Source organism: Nerophis ophidion, linkage group LG06, assembly GCF_033978795.1.
Source record: "Nerophis ophidion isolate RoL-2023_Sa linkage group LG06, RoL_Noph_v1.0, whole genome shotgun sequence".
NCBI classification, from domain to species: Eukaryota; Metazoa; Chordata; class Actinopteri; order Syngnathiformes; family Syngnathidae; genus Nerophis; species Nerophis ophidion.
In genome coordinates this window covers 18462148-18489968 of record NC_084616.1, presented here as the reverse complement: position 1 = coordinate 18489968, position 27821 = coordinate 18462148, and the positions used below count along the sequence as shown (strand labels likewise).

The 27821-nt window shown below is 40.0% G+C and overlaps 1 protein-coding gene across 1 annotated transcript in view; it reads right to left on the bottom strand.

The window, feature by feature from the left end:
- The window catches only part of fbln2 (fibulin 2), a 345987-nt gene extending 325853 nt beyond the window's left edge, over positions 1 to 20134 (bottom strand). Inside the window, 2 exon segments of the mRNA XM_061902927.1 lie at positions 8958 to 10013; positions 20086 to 20134. Coding sequence (XP_061758911.1) covers positions 8958 to 10002 — 1045 coding nt within the window. The 5' untranslated portion in view covers positions 10003 to 10013; positions 20086 to 20134.
- Positions 20135 to 27821: the final 7687 nt, after the last annotated feature.

The window sequence follows — 27821 nt, the reverse complement described above, 5'->3', positions numbered from 1 at the left end:
TGATTGGCAGAGTGGGTGACTACTATTTGTGGCAATGGAGGAGACAATGAAATGGTAATTAGCTTTGCATTAGAAGTGTGTGAATGATACGTTAGCAATGTCAGCTCGAGTTGTTGTGTAGCTGGCTTAGCCTTCCAATATAAAACCATAGCATCACTGACAAAATACAGAATCATTCTCCTAAAAAATACTTTTAATTGGATCAGTGCCTACTGTGTATGGCACAGTAATATATTTGGTTATTAGGTTAGCAATGTCAGTTCGAGTTGTTGTGTAGCAAGCTTAGCCTTCCAATATAAAACCATAGCGTCACTGTCCTCTTGCCAAATAAAGAACGATTTTCCTAAAAAAATACTTTTAATTGGATCAGTGCTTACTGTGTTTGGCACACTAATATATTTGGTTATTAGGTTAGCAATGTCAGTTTAAGTTGTTGTGTAGCTAGCTTAGCCTTCCAATATAAAACCATAATACCATAAAACCAATGTCCTCCTCCCAAATAAAGAATGATTTTCCAAAAAACTACTTTTAATTGGATCAGTGCCTACTGTGTTTGGCACAGTATTATAAACGGTTATTACATTAGCAATGTTTGTTCGAGTTGTTGTGTAGGTAGTTTAGCCCTCCAATAAGCAGTAAAACCATAGCATCCCTGTATTCCGGCCAAAATAAAGAATAATTTTCCTAAAAATTAGTTTTAATTGGATCAGTGCCTATTGTGTTTAGCATAGTAATATATTTGGTTATTAGGTTAGCAATGTCAGTTCGAGTTGTTGTGTAGGTAGTTTAGCCTTCTAATAAACAGTAAAACTATAGCGTCTCTGTATTCATACCAAAAAAAGGAATGATTTTCCTAAAAAATTGTTTTAATTGAATCAGTGCCTACGGTGTTTGGCATAGTAATATATTTGGTTACTAGGTTAGCAATGTCAGTTCGAGTTGTTGTGTAGCAAGCTCAGCCTTCCAATAGCGTCACTGTCCTCCTGCCAAATAAAAAACGATTTTCCTAAAAAAATACTTTTATTTGGATCAGTGCTTACTATGTATGTCCCAGTAATATATTTGGTTATTAGGTTAGCAATGTCAGTTCGAGTTTTTGTGTAGCTAGCTTAGCCTTCCAATAAAAAACCATAGCGTCACTGTACTCCTGACCAGGGGCGTCGCCAGACATATTTCACTGGGGCACGTGCCCCACTGTTGATCTGCAGTGCCCCAGTGAAAATTTCACCAATAAAAAAAAACGCTTCAGAGTTTAAAAAAAAAAATAAAATAAAAAATTAGATCCGCCCAGAGTTCCTTAAGGCTCTGGATGCTGTGGGGCTGTCTTGGTTGACAAGACTCTGCAGCATCGCGTGGACATCGGGGGCGGTACCTCTGGATTGGCAGACCGGGGTGGTGGTCCCTCTCTTTAAGTGTTCCAACTATCGTAGGATCACACTCCTCAGCCTTCCCGGTAAGGTTTATTCAGGTGTACTGGAGAGGAGGCTACGCTGGATAGTCAAACCTCGGATTCAGGAGGAACAGTGTGGTTTTCGTCCTGGTCGTGGAACTGTGGACCAGCTCTATACTCTCGGCAGGGTTCTTGAGGGTGCATGGGAGTTTGCCCAACCAGTCTACATGTGCTTTGTGGACTTGGAGAAGGCATTCGACCGTGTCCCTCGGGAAGTCCTGTGGGGAGTGCTCATAGAGTATGGGGTATCGGACTGTCTTATTGTGGCGGTCCGATCCCTGTACGATCAGTGTCAGAGCTTGGTCCGCATTGCTGGCAGTAAGTCGGACACGTTTCCAGTGAGGGTTGGACTCCGCCAAGGTTGCCCTTTGTCACCGATTCTGTTCATAACTTTTATGGACAGAATTTCTAGGCGCAGTCAAGGCATTGAGGGGTTCCGGTTTGGTGGCCGCGGGATTAGGTCTCTGCTTTTTGCAGACAATGTGGTCCTGTTGGCTTCATCTGGCCGGGATTTTCAGCTCTCACTGGATCGGTTCGCAGCCGAGTGTGAAGCGGCCGGAATGAGAATCAGCACCTCCAAATCCGAGTCCATGGTTCTCTCCCGGAAAAGGGTGGAGTGCCATCTCCGGGTTGGGGAGGAGACCCTGCCCCAAGTGGAGGAGTTCAAGTACCTAGGAGTCTTGTTCACGAGTGGGGGAAGAGTGGATCGTGAGATCGACAGGCGGATCGGTGCGGCATCTTCAGTAATGTGGACGTTGTACCGATCCGTTGTGGTGAAGAAGGAGCTGAGCCGGAAGGCAAAGCTCTCAATTTACCGGTCGATCTACGTTCCCATCCTCACCTATGGTCATGAGCTTTGGGTCATGACCGAAAGGATAAGATCACGGGTACAAGCGGCCGAAATTAGTTTCCTCCGCCGTGTGGCGGGGCTCTCCCTTAGAGATAGTATGAGAAGCTCTGCCATCCGGGAGGAACTCAAAGTAAAGCCGCTGCTCCTCCACATCGAGAGGAGCCAGATGAGGTGGTTCGGGCATCTGGTCAGGATGCCACCCGAACGCCTCCCGAGGGAGGTGTTTAGGGCACGTCCAACCGGTCGGAGGCCACGGGGAAGACCCAGGACACGTTGGGAAGACTATGTCTCCTGGCTGGCCTGGGAACGCCTCGGGATCCCCCGGGAAGAGCTAGACGAAGTGGCTGGGGAGAGGGAAGTCTGGGTTTCCCTGCTTAGGCTGCTGCCCCCGCGACCCGACCTCGGATAAGCGGAAGAAGATGGATGGATGGATGGATGGCTTTAGAGTTTAAAGTCTACATAACAGACAACAGCGAACATATTACTTAGTATGGTAATTGATTGCCACTGTATTCGTAACAATGAGCACATGGCTATTTAATACGGTAATTTATTCACGTGTGGATCGAGACTTCAGTTGAGAGAGAAAGAGAGGCGATGCGAATCACTGCGTGAGGTAGGTAACGTTAGCCAACAACAATGTGTTAATTACATTATTTTGATTTTGATTTGACTCAAACTGTAACTCCTAGATGGGTATCAGAAAGTTATTCGCCCGCAGCAGAGCAGAAGCAGCAGGAATGAGAGATGTAAGTGAAGTCCTAGCTAGCTAGGCAACATCATTGTCTTAAGTTGATGCTAAGTTAGCTAACGTTATTCCTTGTATCAAGACAAACATATTCATTTGCTGTACGAGCTGTCGGGGGAATTTCCAATGAACATGAAACATAATGTTGGTTATTGTCTGCTGGTTCCGCATCAATGATGATTTTATGTAAGCATGTGTGAGTTGAGGGCTCAAATGGTTTATCTTCAGGAAGAAAAACATTTTTCCATATCATCAAGTCGTGAGCCAAATTTTTGAATCATTCAAGTTTATTTAACAGAAAAATAGCACAGTAGACTTGTCTTGTTAATCGGTGTGACTTTGACTAAAATAATTTTGTTTTGTCACCAGAAAAATGGCTACAGCTAAAGCATCTGGTTTTGTTTCCAGAAAAAATAATAACATTTCTGTATTTGTTTTCAGAAAGATGGCTGAAAATATCGGGTTGTGTTGCCCCATTTAGTTTAAAAAAATATATATTTCCAAGTCTGTCCTGAGTCCTCCTCCAACTTGTTAGTCGCTTTGCCTTTTGCTAAAATACTCACTAATAGTCACTAGAAAAATGGCTAAAAATATCTGGTTTCGTTGCCACAATTTGATTTTCTTCTCCCTAAACTTTTTTTTTGTCATGCACACATGTGACTGCGACTCACTGAAAATGACACACAATCCACTTTTATGTCACGACCCAGCAGTTGGGAACCACTGGTCAACTGTATAACAGTTACTATAATATTTCCATGTCTGTCCAGAGTGATTGAAAAACTTTGCAAAACCGAAAAGGAGACGTTACAGATTACTTCTCAGAAAATGATTCTCTGAACAGACACACAACAGTTGTTCATTTATTCTACTGCTGTGGCTTTATTGTTTTGTGTATATTTTATAGTTTTGTGTATCTGAAATAGGATTAGCCACATTGCCATAAATGGAAATTAAATAATATAAAATAACCCAGAGATGTAGGGGTGCTTTATTTTTTGTTTTACTTTTGTAGATGTTAAATTTGCAGATGATTACTGCAATAAATATTTCAAAAAGATGCATTGCTCTTCCTTTTTGCTTTTACCAGTAGCAGTTTAGAAGTCTGAAGTAAAAAAGTGCACAAGTACGTCAAATGCATTAGTTAATTTCAGGTGCTTAATCAAAGATCCACACAACATAATATGATATGATTTCATAGTTTAAAGCACTATTTATGTATTTTTTATGATAAATAAGTGCTAAAAAATGTTTTTGCTTGCGCGCTTCGCACGCTCACATGAATTATTTGTGCCCCAGGTGTGCCCCAGTACAGTATTAGGTCTAGTGACGCCCCTGCTCCTGACAAAACAAAGAATAATTTTCCTAAAAATTACTTTTAATTGGATCAGTGCCTACTGTGTAAAATGACGTGGCGAGCCAGACGTGGCCCCTCGGGTCCTGCAGTTTGACGCCTGTAATCTGGGATGTTGTGTTGTGGTGAGCGTCATCGACTGTCAATCCACCAGGTCCTGACAGCTGACCTTGGTGGAACCAAAACACCAAATCTTGGAACCAAGGTTCACTCTGCGTGAAGGGGCGTGGCTAGGAGGGGTTCATTTGCATTTTTACAGCCCCGCCTCTCAAAATGACTTGATTTTCTGAAGGCCAGATTAAAAAGTATCTCTGGGAGGCCAGTAATCCCAGCAGTTTTGTGGTCGCAGCCAATCAAGTCCCAACAGTGGTTTCATTCATCCCACGCTCACACTCCGCCTGCAGGTAGAACCCCCACCCCAGAAACCTGAGACCAGTCCAGCCATTACCAACCCCTCCCCCTCCTCAGCACAATCTGCCTCCTTTTGCACCGACACAACAAAAAAAACCTTTTATTTTGGAATATTTATATAGCGTTTTTCTCTAATGACTGAAAAGGCTATGATCCGAGTCACATTTAGAGCAGTGTGGGTGGCACTAGGGGCAGGTGGGCAGGGTGTCTTGACTAGATGGCGGAAGCAGGAATCGAATCTGGAACCCTCAAATGGCTGGCACAGCCGCTCTACCGACCTAGCCACACCGTCAATGTGCAAATTGTTTTATGTAGAGCTTCAGTCGTTCAACAGTCCGGGGTCTGCGCTGTCGTACTCTACGCTTCATAATGCGCCACACATTTTTGTTGGGAGACAGGTCTGTACTGCCGGCGTGCCTGGAAAGTACCCGCACTCTTTATTTTATGAAGCCTCGCTGTTGTAACACGTGCTGAATGGGAATGGCATTGTCTTGCTGAAATAAGCAGGGGCGTCCATGAAAAAGACGGCGCTTAGATGGCAGCATATGTTGTTCCAAAACCTGTATGTACCTTTCAGCATTAATGGTGTCTTCACAGATGTGTAAGTTACCCATGTCTTGGGCACTAATGCACCCCCACACCATCACAGATGCTGGCTTTTGAACTTTGCGTCGATAACAGTCTGGATGATTCGCCTACCCTTTGGTCGGGATGGCACGATGTCGAATATTTTCAAAAAACATTTGAAATGTGGACTAGTCAGATCCAAGAAACACTTTTCCACTTTGCATCAGTCCATCTTAGATGATCTCGGGCCCAGATAAGCCAGCGGCGTTTCTGGATGTTGTTGATAAATGGCTTTCGCTTTGCATAGTAGAGCTTTAACTTGCACTCACGGATGTAGCGACAAACTGTATCTAATGACAGTGGTTTTCTCAAGTGTTCCTGAGCTCATGTGGTGATATTCTTTAGAGATTGATGTTAGTTTTTGATACAGTGCCGTCTGAGGGATCGGAGGTCACGGTCATTCAATGTTTGTTGAATGGAGTGATTTCTCCAAATTCTCTGAACCTTTTGATGATATTATGGACTGTAGATGTTGAAATCCCTAAATTTCTTGCAATTGCACTTTGAGAAACGTTGTTCACGCAGTTGTGGTCAAAGGGGTGTACCTCGCCCCATCCTTTTTTGTGAAAGACTGAGCATTTTTTGGGATTGTGGTTTTTATACTCAATCATGGCACCCACCTGTTCCCAATTAGCCTGCACACCTGTGGGACATTCCAAATAAGTGTTTGATGAGCACTCCTCAACTTTATCAGTATTTATTGCCACCTTTCCCAACTTCTTTGTCACGTGTTGCTGGCATCAAATTCTAAAGTTGATGATTATTTGAAAAAAAATTTTTTTAATCAGTTTGAACACCAAATATGTTGTCTTTGTAGCATATTCAACTGGATATGGGTTGAAAATGATTTGCAAATAATTGTATTTCGTTTATATTTACATCTAACACAATTTCCCAACTCATATGGAAGCGGGATTTATATATATATATATATATATATATATATATATATATATATATATATATATATATATATATATATATATATATATATATATATATGTCTTGATTGGATTATCCGGAGAATAGTGCTCGATACCGTGGTAGAGCGCAATATGTAGGTGTGGGAAAAAAATCACAAGACTACTTCATCTCTACAGATCTGTTTCATGAGGGGTTCCCTCAATCATCAGGAGATTTTCTCCTGATGATTGAGGGAACCCCTCATGAAACAGATCTGTAGAGATGAAGTAGTCTTGTGATTTTTTCCCACACCTACATATATACATATATATATATATATACTTGGCACCATCCGTCCATTATTCCTAAAACGTGTCATTAGCGTGCCTGTGAATATTCTTATCATACATTAGCCTCCGTCATCCAGGAAAGTCCCTCTTTATCTTTTGATGCATTTTTGTTTTCTGTTTCCTCTTCAAACAACACTTCCTGTCTAATAAGTCAACACGCCAACATGGCGGCCTGCGCCTTTGTTTGCTCGGCCCACTTTTGGCCCTCACTTTAGCAGCTTTCAGGCTCCCGACGATTTCTCCTGAAACTCGCAGCTGTCATTTACTATACTATTATTATTATCATTATCATTATCATTATTTTTATTATTATTATTATTATTATTATTATTATTATAATAATAATAATGATTGTTATAATTATTATTATTATCATTATTTTAAGGGATGCTTTGTGAAAAAGTGTATTATTATTATTGTTAATATTGTCATTTTTATTATTATTATTAATATTATTATTAGAATTATTATCATCATTATCATTAGAATAATAATGATAATTATTATTATTGTTTTATTATTATGATCATTATTATTGTTATTACTGTCATCATTATTATTATGATTATCATCATCATTATTCTCATTATAATTATAATAATATTGTTGTTATTATTAATATTACTATTATTATTGTTGTTGGTATTATTATAATAATAATAATTGTTGAATTATTATTATTATCATTATTTCAAGAGATACTTTTTGAAAAAGTGTATTATTATAAATTGTTAATATTGTCATTATTACCTTTATTATCCTTATTATTATTATTATTATTATTACCATTATTACTATTATTATTATTATTATTATCATTATTGACACCATCATCATCATCATAATAATATTATTATTGTCTTTATTGTTACTATCATTATTATTATTATGATCATTAATAGTATTATTATTATTAGTGTCATTATTATTCTAATTATGATTATTATAAATATATTTTGTTTATATTGTAATTATTATTATAATATTATCAACATCATCATCGTTATAATAATTATTAGTATTATTTATATTATTATTATCATTATTTTCATGATAATTATTATTATTAGTATTATAAGTATTGTCATCATTATTATTATTATCATTATTAGTATTATTATTATTATTATCATTATTACTATTATTACTATCATTATCAACACCATCATCATTCTAATAATAATATTCTTATTGTTTTTATTGTTATTATCATTATTATTATTATGATCATTATTATTATTATTATTAGTGTCATTACTATTATAATTAAGATTATTATTATGATTATTATTATTATATTGTTAATATTGTAATTATTATTATAATAATATCAACATCATCATCGTTATAATAATTATTATTATTATTTCTATTATTATTATCATTATTATAATTATTTTTATGATAATTATTATTAGTAGTATTATAAGTATTGTCATCATTATTATTATTATCATTATTATTGTTATTATTATCCACATTATTATTATCATTATCATGATCATTATCATCATCAACATAACAATACTACTACTAATAATAATTATCATTATTATTATTATTATGATTATTATCATCATTATTTCAGATGCTTTGTAAAAAAGTGTAACATTTCCACATCAACTTTTGTCACCTCTTCAACGTCACACCAAACAAAAAACACAAAGGTCGGTGAGTTCACCCCAGAAGAGAAGCATGCAGCATATATTTGACATACCCGCACAGGCCAGGTGCTGCAAGAAAACACAGGTGTGACAGGCCTGGACCCGAGTCTACGCATTGTTCAGTAGAAAATAACTTCGGCACATTGTTCAGTAGGAAATAACACCTGTCATCATTCTAAACAGGAGAAAGAAGCTCCTCTTTCTGACTTGTGATTGGTCAGCCTGCACTGAGCTCAATCACCTATTTTCAACATGATTTGCATATTCATAAGGGGGCGTGGTCCAAGTAGATCTCTATGTAACAGAGACATGTTGCATGGATTTAAAATGAAAACTTTCATACATCCGAACTTTTACTGGATTTGAACTGAATATTTGTGTGTGTGTATATATGTATATGTACGTATTTATCTGTATATGTATGTATATATGTGTAAATATAGGGACAATTGATATATATATATATATATATATATATATATATATATATATATATATATATATATATATATATATATATATATATATATATATATATATATATATATTATTGTCCCTGCTGGCCTCCATAGTTTTCCATCAACATTTTGAACTCCTTACCTTCATGGACATCCTGAGTTTGGTAGTTGGAGAAGTTCTGAGGTTGTTTTGAATTCTGGTCTTCATCCTTCCTCAACCTGTCTGCCGGTCTGCCGGTGGGCTGGAACTGGACTGAGGGATGCAAGTTGTCTTCTTCATGATCAGGAGTCCTCCGGTGGTCCTCGGAGGATTTGTTCCTCTGATCTGAGTGTTTCCTTGTCAACTCCTCAGCTCCCTCATGTTCTCCGGGCTTCTCTTCCCGTCCTGCTGCCGGATCCAAGGTGACCTCATCATCGCTCATCTTTTCCAAGCTTTTTTGCGAGCCCCTCGGCTGGCTCGTCCTGTCATCGCTGGGGGCGGAGCTGGACCGTGGCGGAGCTTCGGTCGCTGGAAACAGACTTTGGGCGGTGGAGGGAGTCGGCTCGGGCTGAGGGTAGTCGTAGTCGTCCGTGCCAAAGCTGGCTGGACCTGGCTGGTACAGGGCCAGGGTGTCGGAGCGGTTGCCGTGCTCGCAGCCGGGAACAGGCGAGCACATCAACTTGCCGCCTTCGTTGGGGCAGTGGCAGAACTGACAGGGGTCCAGCCGGAAGGTGTGCCCCGCGTCGTAGGTCTGGTCGCCGTGGCGACAGCCCACACGCCCACACTGCGGGCAGCCGTCGGCCGGCTGCAGGATGTCGATGCAGTTGCGGGAGACTTGGGGACACTCGATGAAGCGGCAACTGATCTTGCCGCCTCCCTCGGGACAAACGCACTCCGTGCTGCCAAAGTCCACCAGGTAGGACTGGCCCTCAGGGACCTTCCCCTGGCCGAAGCCTGCCCGCACGCAGTCGTAGAACTGGTAGCCCTCGCAGGTGCATCCGGTCTGGGCGCAGGTGGGACAGCAGGCGTCCGGTTCCATCACCGATTCCAGGCAGTCCTGTACCGGAGGACACTCCACACCTGTACAGTCCTTCTGGCTGGCGGCCATCTGCAGGAACAGCAGCACGCAACACGCACGCAGCACCCGTCTTTGTGCGCTCATTTTGGCCCCGACCGGCAACAAATCCTCTCTGGTCAGGTTCCGCATGTAAAGGCTTCCTGTCGGAAAGAAATAAAGGATTGTCGACATGTTTATGCACTTTTATACTATCTTGTATTTTTATATACATTATTATTGACATTATAAAATATGGTTTTATACTACCTTATATATTTTATTTTAGTGACATGTTTATATCGCATACTACTTTATACATTAGTGACATGTTTTCGTCCCAGTCCTGCAGTGTTTACTTGTGTGTGATATCATGTGCGATACAATCAGTCATGCGGCCTGTTTATTTTTGTGTGATATCATGTGCGATACAAGCAGTCATCTAGTGTGTTTACTTGTTTGTGATATTATGTGCGATACAAGCAGTCCTGCAGAGTGTTTACTTGTGTGTGATATCATGTGCAATACAAGCGGTCCTGAAGAGTGTTTACTTGTGTGTGATATCATGTGCAATACAAGCAGTCCTGAAGAGTGTTTACTTGTGTGTGATATCATGTGCAATACAAGCAGTCCTGAAGAGTGTTTACTTTTGTGTGAGATTATGTTCGATATAAGTGGTCCTGTGCTGTGTTTACTTGTGTGTGATATCATGTGCCATACAAGCAGTCCTGCAGAGTGTTTAATTGTGTGTGATATCACGTGCAATATAAGCAGTCCTAAAGAGTCTTTATTTTTGTGTGATATGGTGTGCAATATAAGCAATCCTGAAGAGTGTTTACTTGTGTGTGATATCATGTGCGATATAAGGGGTCCTGCGGCTTGTTTACTTGTGTGTGATATCATGTGCAATACAAGCAGTCCTGAAGAGTGTTTACTTGTGTGTGATATTATGTGCAATACAAGCAGTCCTGAAGAGTGTTTACCTGTGTGTGACATCATGTACGATATAAGTGGTCCTGCGGCGTGTTTACTTGTGTGTTATATCATGTGTTACACAGTCAGTCCTGTGGCGTGATTACTTGTGTGTGATATCATGTGCGATACAAGCAGTCCTGAAGCCTGTTCACTTGTGTGTGCTATCATGTGAGATGCAAGCAGTCCTGCAGCGTGTTTACTTGTGTGTGATATCATGTGCGATATTAGCAGGCCTCCAGAGTGTTTACTTGTGTGTGATATCATGTGCGATATAAGGGGTCCTGCGGCTTGTTTACTTGTGTGTGATATCATGTGCAATATAAGCAGTCCAGAAGAGTGTTTACTTGTGTGTGATATTATGTGCAATACAAGCAGTCCTGAAGAGTGTTTACTTGTGTGTGATATCATGTGCAATACAAGCAGTCCTGAAGAGTGTTTACTTGTGTGTGATATCATGTGCAATACAAGCAGTCATGCGGCCTGTTTATTTTTGTGTGATATCATGTGCGATACAAGCAGTCATCTAGTGTGTTTACTTGTTTGTGATATTATGTGCAATACAAGCAGTCCTGAAGAGTGTTTACTTGTGTGTGATATCATGTGCAATACAAGCGGTCCTGAAGAGTGTTTACTTGTGTGTGATATCATGTGCAATACAAGCAGTCCTGAAGAGTGTTTACTTGTGTGTGATATCATGTGCAATACAAGCAGTCCTGAAGAGTGTTTACTTGTGTGTGATATCATGTGCAATACAAGCAGTCCTGAAGAGTGTTTACTTGTGTGTGAGATTATGTTCGATATAAGTGGTCCTGTGCTGTGTTTACTTGTGTGTGATATCATGTGCCATACAAGCAGTCCTGCAGAGTGTTTAATTGTGTGTGATATCACGTGCAATATAAGCAGTCCTAAAGAGTCTTTATTTTTGTGTGATATGGTGTGCAATATAAGCAATCCTGAAGAGTGTTTACTTGTGTGTGATATCATGTGCGATATAAGGGGTCCTGCGGCTTGTTTACTTGTGTGTGATATCATGTGCAATACAAGCAGTCCTGAAGAGTGTTTACTTGTGTGTGATATTATGTGCAATACAAGCAGTCCTGAAGAGTGTTTACCTGTGTGTGACATCATGTACGATATAAGTGGTCCTGCGGCGTGTTTACTTGTGTGTTATATCATGTGTTACACAGTCAGTCCTGTGGCGTGATTACTTGTGTGTGATATCATGTGCGATACAAGCAGTCCTGAAGCCTGTTCACTTGTGTGTGCTATCATGTGAGATGCAAGCAGTCCTGCAGCGTGTTTACTTGTGTGTGATATCATGTGCGATATTAGCAGGCCTCCAGAGTGTTTACTTGTGTGTGATATCATGTGCGATATAAGGGGTCCTGCGGCTTGTTTACTTGTGTGTGATATCATGTGCAATATAAGCAGTCCAGAAGAGTGTTTACTTGTGTGTGATATTATGTGCAATACAAGCAGTCCTGAAGAGTGTTTACTTGTGTGTGACATCATGTACGATATAAGTGGTCCTGCGGCGTGTTTACTTGTGTGTTATATCATGTGTTACATAGTCAGTCCTGTGGCGTGATTACTTGTGTGTGATATCATGTGCGATACAAGCAGTCCTGAAGCCTGTTCACTTGTGTGTGCTATCATGTGCGATGCAAGCAGTCCTGTGGCGTGTTTACTTGTGTGTGATATCATGTGCGATATTAGCAGGCCTCCAGAGTGTTTACTTGTGTGTGATATCATGTGCGATATTAGCAGGCCTCCAGAGTGTTTACTTGTGTGTGATATCATGTGCAATCCAAGCAGCCCTGCAGAGTGTTTACTTGTGTGTGATATCATGTGCAATGTAAGCAGTGTTTTCTTGTGACAGCCAGCTAAAATATAAATCTCCTCCGTTGACCTCACATTTTCTTTTATTTTACTTAAGTCATTTACAAAAGGTATACAAGCTAAACTAAAGGCAGTTACACAACAGCTAAGCACACAATGGCGCACAGACATAGGAGACAAGTGTCTTTCATTCATTAATATTATAGAAAGGGATAAAGTTGAACCAGGACACTCCAATGTTTTCATTACATTTCTCGCAAATAAAAATCGAAACCATGTGAAGATGTTTCCGTCAAAAGGTTATTTGAGGAAGACATCAGTTGGCTTCTATTTAGTGTTTGTGTTTTCTTTGCATGGCTACAACAGACATGGGACTCGCTTCCTCTGATGGGAACTGTAAAAACATAAATCTAACATCAGCCGGACTAGAGAGTTGTTGACGTTTTTAAACAAGCTGTTGGTTTCCATGGAGACCGGATCTTTCTGGCGGTAACAGATAGTTGACAAACTAATTTGTTTATTGACCTCGAACGTGTGGAGACAACAAGCAACGTTTCAAACTTTTGCTTTCTCGAACGTTGTGTTTATGTGACGCCGTCATAAATTTTCATTCTACCGAAAAGTACTTGTCATAAATGGGAGAGGAACACAAACGCTGCGTGTGAAGTCCTCCATCAATGATGTCTTTGTGCGCCGCTCCATTCTTTTGGAGGGTTTCCCTTGCAGCGCGCATGACCTCACACGTGTCTGCCGCTAACTCAACAAACACAGTCGGACTAAGTCACTTACGGAGTTAACCACCAACATGTTCTCAACACGCCAACAAGTCAGCCAGAGTCAGACTAAGTCCCTTAAAGGGAGTTAGATAGAGTTAACCTCCAACATGTTCTCAACAGCCACAGGCAGACTAAGTCACTGTGGGAGTTAAGAAGCTTTTAACACGCCAACAAGTCAGCCACAGTCAGACTAAGTCACTTAAAGTGAGTTAGAGGGAGTAAACCACCGACATGTTCTCAACAGCCACAGTCAGACTAAGTAACTTACTAGGAGTTAGAATGAGTTAACCACCGACGTGCTCTCAACATGGCAACATGTCAGCCACAGTCTGACTAAGTCAATTAAAGGGGGTTAGAGGAAGTTAAACACCAACATGCCCCCAACAGCCACAGTCAGACTAAGTCACTTAGAAGGAGTTCCAATCCAATCCAATCCACTTTATTTATATAGCACATTTAAACAACAATAACGTTTCCAAAGTTAACCATTAACTTGCTCTCAACATACCAACAAGTCAGCCACATTCAGACTAAGTCCTTGAAAGGGAGATAGAGGGAGTTAACCACAAACGTGCTCTCAACACGCAACAAGTCAGCCACAGTCAGAAAAAGTCCCTTAAAGGGAGTTAAAGGGAGTTAACCACCAACATGCCCTCAACAGCCACAGTCAGGCTAAGTCACTCATAAAGTGTTAGAAGTAGTTAACCACTAACTCGTTCTCAACATGCCAACAAGACAACCACAGTCAGACTAAGTCACTTAAAGAAAGTTTGAGGGAGTTAACCACCAACATGCTTTCAACACGCCAACAAGTCAGCCACAGTCAGAATAACTCACTTTTTGGGAGTTAGAGAGAGTTAACCACCAACATGCGGTCAACAGTCACAGTCAAACTAAGTCACTTATAAGGAGTTAGAAGGAGTTAACCACAAACTTGTTCTCAACATGCCATCAAGTCAGCCACAGTCAGACTAAGTCCCTTAAAGGGAGTTAGAGGGAGTTAACCACCAACATGCTTTCAACATGCCAACAAGTCAGCCCCAGTCAGAGTAAGTCACTTAGAGGGAGTTAACCACCAACATGCGGTCAACAGCCACAGTTAGACTAAGTCACTTAGGTTGTTAACCACCAACATGCTCTCAACACGCCAACAAGTCAGCCACAGTCAGACTAAGTCACTTAAAGGGAGTTAACCACCAACATGCCCTCAACAGCCACAGTCAGACTAAGTCACTTACAAGGAGTTAGAAGGAGTTAATCACTAACTTGTTCGTAACATGCCAACAAGTCAGCCACAGTCAGACTAAGTCACTTAAAGGGAGTTAACCACCAACATGCCCTCAACAGCCACAGTCAGACTAAGTCACTTACACGGAGTTAGAAGGAGTTAATCACTAACTTGTTCGGGACATGCCAACAAGTCAGCCACAGTCAGACTACGTCCCTTAGAGGGAGTTAGAGGGAGTTAACCGCCAACATGCTTTCAACACGCCAACAAGTCAGCCCCAGTCAGAGTAAGTCACTTAGAGGGAGTTAACCACCAACATGCGGTCAACAGCCACAGTCAGACTAAGTCACTTAGGTTGTTAACCACCAACATGCTCTCAACACGTCAGCCACAGTCAGACTATGTCACTTAAACGGAGTTAGAGGGAGTTAACCACAAACATGCTCTCAACCAGCCAACAAGTCAGCCACAGTCAGAAAAAGTCTCTTAAAGGGAGTTAGTGGGAGTTAACCACCAACATGCTGTCAACACACCGACAGTCACCTAAAGGGAGTTAGAGGGGATTAACCACCAACATGCCCTCAACAGCCACAGTCAGACAAAATCACTCTTAAGGAGTTAGAAGGAGTTAACCACTAACTTGTTCTCAACATGCCAACAAATCAGCCACAGTCAGACTAAGTCCCTTAATATAGAGGGAATTTGAGGGAGTTAACCTCCAACATGCCGTCAACAGCCACAGTCAGACTAAGTCATTTAGAAGGAAGTTAACCACTAACTTGCTCTCAACACGCCAACAAGTCAGCCAGAGTCAGACTAAGTCCCTTAAAGGGAGGAAGAGGGAGTTAACTTCCAACATGCTGTCAACAGCCATAGGCAGACTAAGTCACTTACTGGGAGTTAGAATGAGTTAACCAACGGCATGCTCTCAACATGCCAACATGTCAGCCACAGTCTGACTAAGTCAATTAAAGGGAGTTAGAGGAAGTTAACCACCAACATGCTGTCAACACACCAACAGTCACTTAAAGGGAGTTAGAGGGAGTTAACCACCAACATCCCCTCGACAGCCACAGTCAGACTAAGTCACTTACTAGGAGTTAGAATGAGTTAACCACCGACATGCTCTCAACATGCCAACTTGTCAGCCACAGTCTGACTAAGTCAATTAAAGGGAGTTAGAGGAAGTTAAACACCAACATGCCGTCAACACCCACAGTCAGGCTAAGTCACTTAGAAGGAGTTAACCATTAACTTGCTCTCAACATGCCAACAAGTTAGCCACAGTCAGACTAAGTCCGTCAAAGGGAGATAGAGGGAATTAACCACAAACATGCTGTCAACACACCAACAGTCACTTAAAGGGAGTTAGAGGGGATTAACCACCAGACTTGCCCTCAACAGCCACAGTCAGACCAAGTCACTTATAAGGAGTTTGAAGGAGTTAACCACTAACTTGTTCTCAACACGCCAACAAGTCAGCCACAGTCAGACTAAGTCCCTTAAAGGGAGGAAGAGGGAGTTAACTTCCAACATGCTGTCAACAGCCATAGGCAGACCAAGTCACTTACTAGGAGTTAGAATGAGTTAACCACCGGCATGCTCTCAACATGCCAACATGTCAGCCACAGTCTGACTAAGTCAATTAAAGGGAGTTAGAGGAAGTTAACCACCAACATGCTGTCAACACGCCAACAAGTCAGCCACAGTCAGAAAAAGTCCCTTAAAGGGAGTTAACCACCAACATGCTGTCAACACACCAACAGTCACTTAAAGGGAGTTAGAGGGAGTTAACCACCAACATCCCCTCAGCAGCCACAGTCAGACTAAGTCACTTACTAGGAGTTAGAATGAGTTAACCACCGACATGCTCTCAACATGCCAACTTGTCAGCCACAGTCTGACTAAGTCAATTAAAGGGAGTTAGAGGAAGTTAAACACCAACATGCTGTCAACACCCACAGTCAGGCTAAGTCACTTAGAAGGAGTTAACCATTAACTTGCTCTCAACATGCCAACAAGTTAGCCACAGTCAGACTAAGTCTGTCAAAGGGAGATAGAGGGAGTTAACCACAAGCATGCTGTCAACACACCAACAGTCACTTAAAGGGAGTTAGAGGGGATTAACCACCAGACTTGCCCTCAACAGCCACAGTCAGACTAAGTCACTTATAAGGGGTTTGAAGGAGTTAACCACTAACTTGTTCTCAACACGCCAACAAGTCAGCCACAGTCAGACTAAATCCCTTAAAGGGAGGAAGAGGGAGTTAACTTCCAACATGCTTTCAACATGCCAACGAGTCAGCCCCAGTCAGAGTAAGTCACTTAGAGGGAGTTAATCACCAACATGCGGTCAACAGCTACAGTCAGACTAAGTCACTTAGGTTGTTAACCACCAACATGCTCTCAACACGCCAACAAGTCAGCCAAAGACAGACTAAGTCCCTTAAAGGGAGTTAGAGAGAGTTAACCACCAACATGCACTCAAGAGCCACAGTGAGACTAAGTCACTTTTGGAGTTAACAAGCTTTCAATACGCCAACAAGTCAGTCACAGTCAGACTAAAGCACTTAAAGTCACTTAAAGTTAGTTAAAGAGAGCAAACCACCAACATGTTCTCAACAGCCACAATCAGGTTAAGTCACTTACAGGGTTAGTTAGAGGGAGTAAGCCATCATCATGATCTCAACACGTCAACAGCCACAATCAGACTAAGTCACTTAAAGTGAGTTAGAGGGGGTTAAGGGGAGTTAACCAACAACATGCTTTCAACATGCCAACAAGTCAGCCACACTCAGACTAAGTCACTTAAAAGGAGTTAGAGGGAGTAAACCATCAACATACTCTCGACACGTCAACCACATAAAGACTAAGTCACTTAAAGGGAGCTAGAGGGAGTTAAAGAGTCCAACCGGTAGGAGGCCACGGGGAAGACCCAGGACACGTTGGGAAGACTATGTCTCCCGGCTGGCCTGGGAACGCCTCGGGATCCCCCGGGAAGAGCTAGACGAAGTGGCTAGGGAGAAGGAAGTCTGGGCTTCCCTGCTTAGGCTGCTGCCCCCGCGACCCGACCTCGGATAAGCGGAAGAAGATGGATGGGTTTTAAGTGAGTTAAACTGAGCAATACAGAGTTAAAGTGAGTTAAAATTAGTTAAAGTTTTTAAAGTAATATTTAAGTGAGTTAATGTGAGTTGAACTGTTTTGAAGAAAGATAAAGTGAGACAATATGAGTTATAGTGTTTGAAGTGAGTTAAAATGTGCACCATAATTTAAACTGGGTTACGTGAGTTCAAGTGTTCAATTGAGATAGGTGAGTTAATTTGTTTGAAGTTAGTTAAAGTAAGTTAAAGTGAGTATAAGTTAATTGAGTTAAATGGTTTTAAGTGAGTTAAACTGAGCAATAGAGAGTTAAAGTGAGTTAAAATGAGTTAAAGTTTTTAACGTTATATGACTTAAAATGAGTTGAATTGTTTTGAAGAGAGTTAAAGTGAATTAATATGAGTTATAGTATTCAAAGTGAGTTAAAATGTGTACCGTAATTTAAAGTGGGTTAAGTGAGTTCAAGTGTTAAAAGTGAGTTAGGCGAGTTAATTTGTTTGAAATGAGCTAAAGTAGGTTAAAGTGAGTATAAGTTAACTGAGTTAAATGGTTTTAAGTGACTTAAACTGAGCAATTTAAAGCGAGTTAAAATGAGTTAAAGTTTTCAACATTATATTTAAGTGACTTAAAGTGAGTTGAATTGTTTTAAAGCGAGTTAAAGTGAATTAAAATTTGTTATAGTATTCAAAGTGAGTTAAATTGTGCACCGTTATTTAAAGTGGGTTAAGTGAGTTCAAGTGTTCAAAGTCAGTTAAAGTGAGTGAGGTGAGTTAATTTGTTTGAAATGAGCTAAAGTAGGTTAAAGTGAGTATAAGTTAACTGAGTTAAATGGTTTTAAGTGACTTAAACTGAGCAATTTAAAGCGAGTTAAAATGAGTTAAAGTTTTCAACTTTATATTTAAGTGACTTAAAATGAGTTGAATTGTTTCAAAGCGAGTTAAAGTGAATTAAAATTAGTTATAGTATTCAAAGTGAGTTAAATTGTGCACCGTTATTTAAAGTGGGTTAAGTGAGTTCAAGTGTTCAAAGTGAGTTAAAGTGAGTGAGGTGAGGTCAAGCGAGTTAGGTGAGTTAATTTGTTTGAAGTGAGTTAAAGTAAGTTAAAGTGCGTATTAGTCAATTGGGTTAAAACGTTTTATGTGAGTTAAACTGAGCAATACAGAGTTAAAGTGAGTTAAATTTAGTTAAAGTTCTTAAAGTTATATTTTAGTGAGTTAAAGTGAGTTGAACTATTTTGAAGAGAGATAAAGTGAGTCAATATGAATTATAGTGTTTAAAGTGAGTTAAAATGTGCACCGTAATTTAAAGTGGGTTAAGTGAGTACAAGTGTTCAAAGTGAGTTAAAGTGAGTTAGGCGAGTTAATTTGTTTGAAATGAGCTAAAGTAGGTTAAAGTGAGTATAAGTTAACTGAGTTAAATGGTTTTAAGTGACTTAAACTGAGCAATTTAAAGCGAGTTAAAATGAGTTAAAGTTTTCAACTTTATATTTAAGTGACTTAAAGTGAGTTGAATTGTTTCAAAGCGAGTTAAAGTGAATTAAAATTAGTTATAGTATTCAAAGTGAGTTAAATTGTGCACCGTTATTTAAAGTGGGTTAAGTGAGTTCAAGTGTTCAAAGTAAGTTAAAGTGAGTGAGGTGAGGTCAAGCGAGTTAGGTGAGTTAATTTGTTTGAAGTGAGTTAAAGTAAGTTAAAGTGCGTATTAGTCAATTGGGTTAAATGGTTTTATGTGAGTTAAACTGAGCAATACAGAGTTAAAGTGAGTTAAATTTAGTTAAAGTTCTTAAAGTTATATTTTAGTGAGTTAAAGTGAGTTGAACTGTTTTGAAGAGAGATTAAGTGAGTCAATATGAATTATAGTGTTTAAAGTGAGTTAAAATGTGCACCGTAATTTAAAGTGGGTTAAGTGAGTACAAGTGTTCAAAGTGAGTTGAAGTGAGTTAGGCGAGTGATTTAAAGTGAGTATAAGTTAATTGAGTTAAATGGTTTTAAGTGAGTTAAACTGCGCAATAGAGAGTAAAAGTAAGTTAAAATGAGTTAAAGTTTTGAGTTTTGCTTTGCTTGGGGCTAAAAGCTGACACCTTACCCTTAAGAGCCGCACATTTCACACACACACACACACACACACACACACACACACACACACGCACGCACACACGTGCAAACATTGTTTTGCTCTTTTTCCCAATATCAAACAGGAAAAAATGCGCAACATGTTTTTTGTCCAGAAAGAAGAAGCAAAGTGTAACTTTACACAAAAAGACGACACACAAACAATCTGGTTTGTCGCACCAAGTTGGAAACGTGATCTTTTTCCTACCTTGATGTCAGCGTCGCCGTGCTGCTGCAAGAAACATGAGCGTAAAAAATGGGCTCGGCGAGCTCCCTCCTTTTTATTGGGGAGGAGAGGAGGAGAGGAAGAGCGAGAGAGGGGAGAGAGAGAGAGAAGGAGAGAGACAACATTTCTACTTTCATTCATTTACCGAAAAATTAATTAACGACTTAATTGTTAGTATTTGGTGTGACTTTTGAACCCCTTGTTATGTTAGTTTGACTTTCAGTCATGACTTAGTTGAAGAATAACAAGTTATGGAATGACATCATCCATCCATTCATCCATTTCCTACCGCTTGTCCCTTATGGGGTCGCGGGGGGTCGCCGGAGCCTATCTCAGTTGCATTCGGGCGGAATGCGGGGTACACCCTGGACATGTGAGACAGGGAGTTAAAGTGAGTTAAGAGTTTTAAAGGGAGTTAGGGAAAAATAAAGTAATTTAAAGGGACTTAAGTGTTTTACAATGACTTAGTTAAAAGGAGTGAAAGGAAGTTAACATGAGACAAAAGGGAGTTAACATGAGACAAAGGGAGTTAAAGTGAGTTTAATGGATTTAAGTGTTTCAAAGGGAGTTAAAGTGAGACAGAGGGAGCTAAAGTTATTTAAAGGGAGTTAAGTGTTTTAAATTGAGTTAAAGGGAGTTTCATGGAATTAAAGGGCGTTAAAGGGAGACAAAGTGAATTAAAGTGAGTTTAAGTGAGATAAAGGGAGTTTAAAGAGTTAAAGGGAGTTAAAGTGACCTAAGTGGGTCAAAGTGAGTTAAAATGTGTTAAAGTGAGTTAAGAAGAGTCAAAAGTGAGTTAAGTGGGTCAAAGTGAGTTAAAATGTGTTAAAGTGAGTTAAGAAGAGTCAAAAGTGAGTTAGGTGGGTCAAAGTGAGTTAAAATGTGTTAAAGTGAATTAAGAAGAGTCAAAAGTGTTTAAAGTTATATTTAAGTGAGTTAAGTGACTTAAAGTGAGTTAAAGTGTTCAAAGTGAGTTAAAATCCATCCATCCATCCATTTTCTACCGCTTATTCCCTTTCGAGGTTGCGGGGGGCGCTGGCGCCTATCTCAGCTACAATCGGGCGGAAGGCAGGGTACACCCTGGACAAGTCGCCACCTCATCGCAGGGCCAACACAGATAGACAGACAACATTCACACTCACATTCATACACTAGGGCCAATTTAGTGTTGCCAATCAACCTATCCCCATGTGCATGTCTTTGGAAGTGGGAGGAAGCCGGAGTACCCGGAGGGAACCCACGCATTCACGGGGAGAACATGCAAACTCCACACAGAAAGATCCCGAGCCTGGATTTGAACCCAGGACTGCAGGAACTTCGTATTGTGAGGCAGACGCACTAACCCCTCTGCCACCGTGAAGCCCGTGAGTTAAAATGTGTACCGTAATTTAAAGTGGGTTAAGTGAATTCAAGTGTTCAAAGTGAGTGAAGTGAGTTCTAGCCAGTTAGGTGAGTTAATTTGCTATCTTATCTCAGCTGCATTTGGGCGTAAGGCGGTTTGCACCTTGGACAGGTCACCACCTCATCGCAGGGGATGCTCAAAGTCGCTGAAAGGGAGTCAGAGGGAGTTAAGTGTTTTAAAGTAAGTTAAAGGGAGTGAAAGGAAGATAATTATTTTAAAAGGAGTTAAAGAGAGTTAAAGGGAGTTAAATGTTTTAAAAGGAGTTAAATGGCATTAAAGTGAGTTAAAGGGAGGATAACTGAGTTAAAAGGAGTCAAAATGAGGCAAAGGGAGTTAAAGTGAGTTAAGAGTTTTAAAGGGAGCTAAGGAATAATAAAGTGATTTAAAGGGACTTAAGTGTTTTGCAGTGACTTAGTTAAAGGGAGTGAAAGAGAGTTAACATGAGACAAAGGGATTGAAAGTGAGTTGAAGGAGAGTTAAAGTTACTTATAAGGGAGTTAAGTGTTTTACAGTGAGTTAAAGGCAGTTAAGTGTTTTAATGTGAGTTAAAGAGAGTTACATGACATAACGGGAGACAAAGTAAATTCAGGTGAGTTTAAGTGAAATAAAGGGACTTAAAGTGAGTTAAGAGGTCAAAGTGAGTATAAATGTGTTAAAGTGAATTAAGAAGAGTCAAAAGTTAGTTACGTGGGTCAAAGTGTTTTAAAGAGAGTTTACGTGAATTAAAGAGAGTTAAAGAGAGCTAAAGTGTTTGACGGGAGTTAAAGTAAGTTTTGTGAGTTAAAAGTTTTTAAAGTTATATTTAAGTGAGTTAAGTGACTTAAAGTGAGCTGAATTGTTTTGAAGAGCGTTAAAGTGAGTTAATATGAGTTAAAGTGTTCAAAGTGAGTTCAAATGTGTACCGTAATTTAAAGTGGGTTAAGTGATATTAAGTGTTCTAAGTGAGTTAAAGTGAGTTCTAGCGAGTTAGGTGATTTAATTTGTTATCTTATCTCAGCTGCATTCGGGCGGAAGGCGGCGTACACCTTGGACAAGTCGCCACCTCATCGCAGGGAATGCTCAAAGTCGCTCAAAGGGAGTCAGAGGGAGTTAAGTGTTTTAAAGTGAGTTAAAAGGAGTGGAAGGAAGTTAATTATTTTAAAAGGAGTAAAAGAGAGTTAAAAGGAGGTAAGTGTTTTAAAGGGAGTTAAAGAGAGCTAAAGGGAGTTAAGTGTTTTAAAAAGAGTTAAATGGCTTTAAAGTGAGTTTAAAGAGTTAAAGGGAGGTTACCTGAGTTAAAGGGAGTCAAAATTGGTCAAAGGGAGTTAAAGTGAGTTAAGAGTTTTAAAGGCAGCTAATGAATAATAAAGTAATTTAAAGGGACTTAAGTGTTTTACAGTGACTTAGTTAAAGGGAGTGAAAGAGAGTTAACATGACACAAAGGGATTAAAAGTGAGTTAAAGGAGAGTTAAAGTTACTTAAAGGGAGTTAAGTGTTTTACAGTGAGTTAAAGGCAGGTAAGTGTTTTAATGTGAGTTAAAGAGAGTTACATGGAATAAAGGGAGACAAAGTGAATTCAAGTGAGTTTAAGTGAGTTAAGTGGGTCGAAGTGAGTTAAAATGTATTAAAGTGAGTTAAAAAGAGTCTAATCTGAGTTAAGAGGGTCAAAGTGTTTTAAAGAGAGTTTAGGTGGGTTAAAGAGAGTTAAAGTGAGCTAAAGTGTTTGGCGGGAGTTAAAGTAAGTTTTGTGAGTTCAAGGTTTTAAAGTTATATTTAAGTGAGTTAGATAAGTTGAATTGTTTTGAAGAGAGTTAAAGTGCGTTAATAGGAGTTATAGTGTTCAAAGTGACTTAAAATGTGTACCGTAGTTTAAAGTGGGTTAAGTGACTTCAAGTGTTCAAAGAGAGTTAAAGTGAGTGAGGTGAGGTCTAGCGAGTTAGGGAATGACATGTCGATACAAATAACTTATAATAACACACAATAAATATCCATCCATCCATCCATCCATTTTTTACCGCTTGTCCCTTTCGGGGTGGGGGGGGGGGGAGTTTCGTAGAGAAGAGTAGAAATAAAAGTGACTATTATACTTTTCATATTCGGATGAAAAATGAGGGCCGATTGAAGGCAGATGTGTGGCTCGTGAAGTCATGCTGTGATCATTCAGAAGGGGCCAGGCTAATCCCTGGACAGCTTGTTGTCATCGCCCAATGGCAACAGGCCACGCCCATTTGATGCATGATGTCACCAGGACCACATCACACACAAGCTTGGGATTGTTGTGACAATAAACATTTCATCCATGGACCCATTTCACTATTTAATCTTAACAGAGGAACATCTATCCATCCATTTTCTACCGCTTCTCCCTTTTGGGGTGGCGGGGGGTTACTGGAGCGTATCTCTGCTGCATTCGGGCGGAAGGCGGTGTACACCCTGGACAAGTCGCCACCTCATCACAGGGCCTTAACAGTGGAACATGTCTAATATTAGTGCTTTATTATACAACAACATGTTCTCAATACGTCAGCCACAGCCAGACAAATTCACTTCAAGGGAGTTAAAAGGAGTTAAAGGGAGTTAAGTGTTTTAAAGTGAGTTAAAGTTAGTTAAAGGGAATGTACGCGAGTTAAGTGTTTTAAAGGGAGTTTAAAGATAGTTATAATTAGTTAAAGGGAGTGAAAGGGAGTTAAGTGTTTTAAAGGGAGTTAACATTAGTTCAAGTGAGCTAACATGAGTTAAGTGTTTTAAAGGGAGTTAAAGCTAGTTAAAATGAGGAAAAGGCAGTTAACCACCAAGATGCTCTCAACACGACATGCTTTTGCAAGAATCCCCTGGCGGCACAAGCTCAAAGTAAAATAAAGTGAGTAAGAGGGAGTTGAGTGTTTTAAAGTGAGTTAAAGTTAGTTAAAGGGAGTTAATTGTTTTAAAAGTTAAAAAAGGTTTAAGGCAGTTTAAGGGAGGTAAAGAGAGCTAAAGGGAGTTAAGTGTTTTAAAAGGAGTTAAAGGGAGTTACATGTTTTGAAGGGAGTTAGACTGAGTTAAAGGGAGTCAAAACAAGACAAAGGGAGTTAAAGTGAGTTAAGAGTTTTAAAGGGAGCTAAGGAAAAATAAAGTGATTTGAAGGGACTTAAGTGTTTTACAGTGACTTAGTTAAAGGGAGTAAAAGGGAGTTAAGTGTTTTAAAGTGAGTTAAAGTTAGTTAAAGGGAATGTAAGTGAGTTAAGTGTTATAAAGGGACTTTAAAGATAGTTATAATTAGTTAAAGGTAGTGAAAGGGAGTTAAGTGTTTTAAAGGGAGTTAATGTTAGTTCAAGTGAGTGAACATGAATTAAGTGTTTTAAAGGTAGTTAAAGCTAGTTAAAATGAGTAAAAGGGAGTTAACCACCAAGATGCTTTCAACACGACATGCTTTTGCCAGAATCCCCTGGCGGCTCAAGCTCAAAGTCACTTAAAGCGAGTAAGAGGGAGTTAAGTGTTTTAAAGTGAGTTAAAGTTAGTTAAAGGGAGTGAAAGGGAGTTAATTGTTTTAAAAGTTAAAAAGAGTTTAAGGTAGTTAAAGAGAGCTAAAGGGAGTTAAGTGTTTTAGAAGGAGTTAAATGCAGTAAAAGTGAATTAAAAGAAGTTAAAGGGAGTTATGTGTGTTAAAGGGAGTCAAAGGGAGTTAGACTGAGTTAAAGGGAGTCAAAACAAGACACAGGGAGTTAAAGTGAGTTAAGAGTTTTAAAGGGACCTAAGGGGGAAAAAATGATTTGAATGGACTTAAGTGTTTTACAGTGACTTAGTTAAAGGAAGTGAAATGGAGTTAAGTGTTTTCAAGTGAGTTAAAGTTAGTTAAAGTGAGTGAACTTGAGTTAAGTGTTTTAAAGGGAGTTAAAGCTAGTTAAAAAGAGTAAAAGGGAGTTAACCATAAGATGCTCTCAACACGGCACGCTTTTGCAAGAGTCCCCTGGCGGCTCAAGCTCAAAGTCACTTAAAGAGAGTAAGAGGGAGTTAAAGGGAGTGAAAGGGAGTTAATTGTTTTAAAATTGAAAAAAAGTTTAAGGTAGTTAAAGGGAGGTAAATGTTTTAAAGGGAGTTAAAGAGAGCTAAAGGGAGTTACGTGTTTTAAACGGAGTTAAAGTAATTTAAAGGGAGTTATGTGTTTTAAAGGGAGTCACAGGGAGTTAGACTGAGTTAAAGGGAGTCAAAACAAGACAAAGTAAGTTAAAGTAAGTTAAGAGTTTTAAAGGGAGCTTAGGAAAAATAAAGTGATTTGAAGGGACTTCAGTGTTTTACAGTGACTTAGTTAAAGGGTGTTAACATGAGACAAAGGGAGTTAAAGTGATTTAAATGGAGTTAAGCGTTTCAAACGGAGTCCAAGGGAGTTAAAGTGAGACTAAGGGAGTTAAAGTGAGTTACATGGAATTAAAGGGAGACAAAGTGAATTAAAGTGAGATAAAGGGAGTTAAAGTGAGTTGAGTGGGTCAAAGTGAGTTAAATGTGTTTAAGTGAGTTAAGAAGAGTCAAAAGTGAGTTAAGTGGGTCAAAGTGTTTCAAAGAGAGTTTAGGTGAGTTAAAGAGAGTTAAGTGAGCTAAAGTGTTTGACGGGAGTTAAAGTAAGTTTTGTGAGCTGAGATAGGCTCCAGCGACCCCAAAAGGGGACAAGCTGTAGAAAATGGACGGATGGATGTTAATAGTGGAACATGTCTAATATTAGTGCATTATTAGAGTATTGCATTAAATACCTGTGATGAGGTGGCGACTTGTCCAGGGTGTACCCCGCCTACCGCCCGAATGCAGCTAAGGTAGGCTCAAGCGACCCCAAAAGGGGACAAGCAGTAGAAAATGGATGGATGCATTAAATACACAACTAACAAAATTGAAGTTTGTTTACCTTCGTAATTAGATCCATGCATCCATCCATCTTCTTCCGCTTATCCGAGGTCGGGTCGCGGGGGCAGCAGCCTAAGCAGGTAAGCCCAAACTTTTCTCTCCCTAGCCATTTCGTAGGTAATGAGGTAAAACCACCTTTGTAATTAGATATGAAGAGATAATGGTCATTAAGTGGTGGTATCAATATTTGATAGGTGATGTAAAGTTTGTATTTACTATGAATTCATCATATATGTACAAAACATGCACCTGGGGATAGGTTGATTGGCAACACTAAATTGGCCCTAGTGTGTGAATGTGAATGTTGTCTGTCTATCTGTGTTGGCCCTGCAATGAGGTGGCGACTTGTCCAGGGTGTACCCTGCCTTCCACCGATTGTAGCTGAGATAGGCGCCAGCGCCCCCCGCGACCCCAAAAGGGAATACGCGGTAGAAAATGGATGTACAAAACCCATGGCATGGTGTCGTAGGTAGAGCAGCTGTGCTCTAACCACGGCCGTGCCAGAAACCTGAGGGTTGCAAGTTCGCTCACCACCTCTTACCATCCAAACCGCTGCCGTTGTGTCCATGGGCAGGACACTTCACCCTTTCCCCCAATGCCGCTCACTCTGGTTGATGAATGATAGGTGGTGGTTAAACTGGCAGCCATGCTTCCCTTAGTCTAGTTTAGCAGCTGTGGCTCCGAAAGTAGCTTACAACCACCTGGTGTGAATGAATGATGGGTTCTCACTTCTCTGTGAAGAGCTTTGAGTGTCTCAAAAAGCGCTATATAAATCGGATCCATTATTGTTACTATCTTAGTTGAGCTCGGGCCCGGCGAAGCCGGCGGCGTGTCTGGGTGTTGTTGATAAATGGCTTTCGCTTTGCATAGTAGAGTTTTAACTTGTACTTTCAGATGTAGCGACAGACTGTCGTTACTGACAGTGGTTTTCTGAAGTGTTCCTGACCTCATGTGGTGATATCCTTTACACACTGATGTCGCTTTTTGATGCAGTACCGCCTGAGGGATCGAAGGCCACAAGCTTTGTCGCTTACGTGCAGTGATTTCTTCAGATTCTCTGTACCTTTTGATGATATTACAGACCGCAGATGGTGACATCCCTAAATTCCTTGCAATAACTGGTTGAGAAATGTTCTTAAATTGTTGGACAATTTGCTCTTCCATTTGTTGACAAAGTGGTGGCATTTCATGGAAGCTGCTTTTATATCCAATCTTGGCACCCACCTGGTCCCAATTTGCCTGTTCACCTGTGGGATGTTCCAAATAAGTGGTTGATGAGCATTCCTCATTTTTGTCAGTCTTTTTTGCTACTTGTGCCAGCTTTCTTGAAACATGTTGCAGGCGTCTGATTCCAAATGTGCTAATATTTGCAAAAAATAACAAAGTTTTCCAATTCGAACGTTAAATATATTGCCTTTGCAGTCTTTTCAATTGAATATAAGTAGAAAGGGATTTTCAAATCATT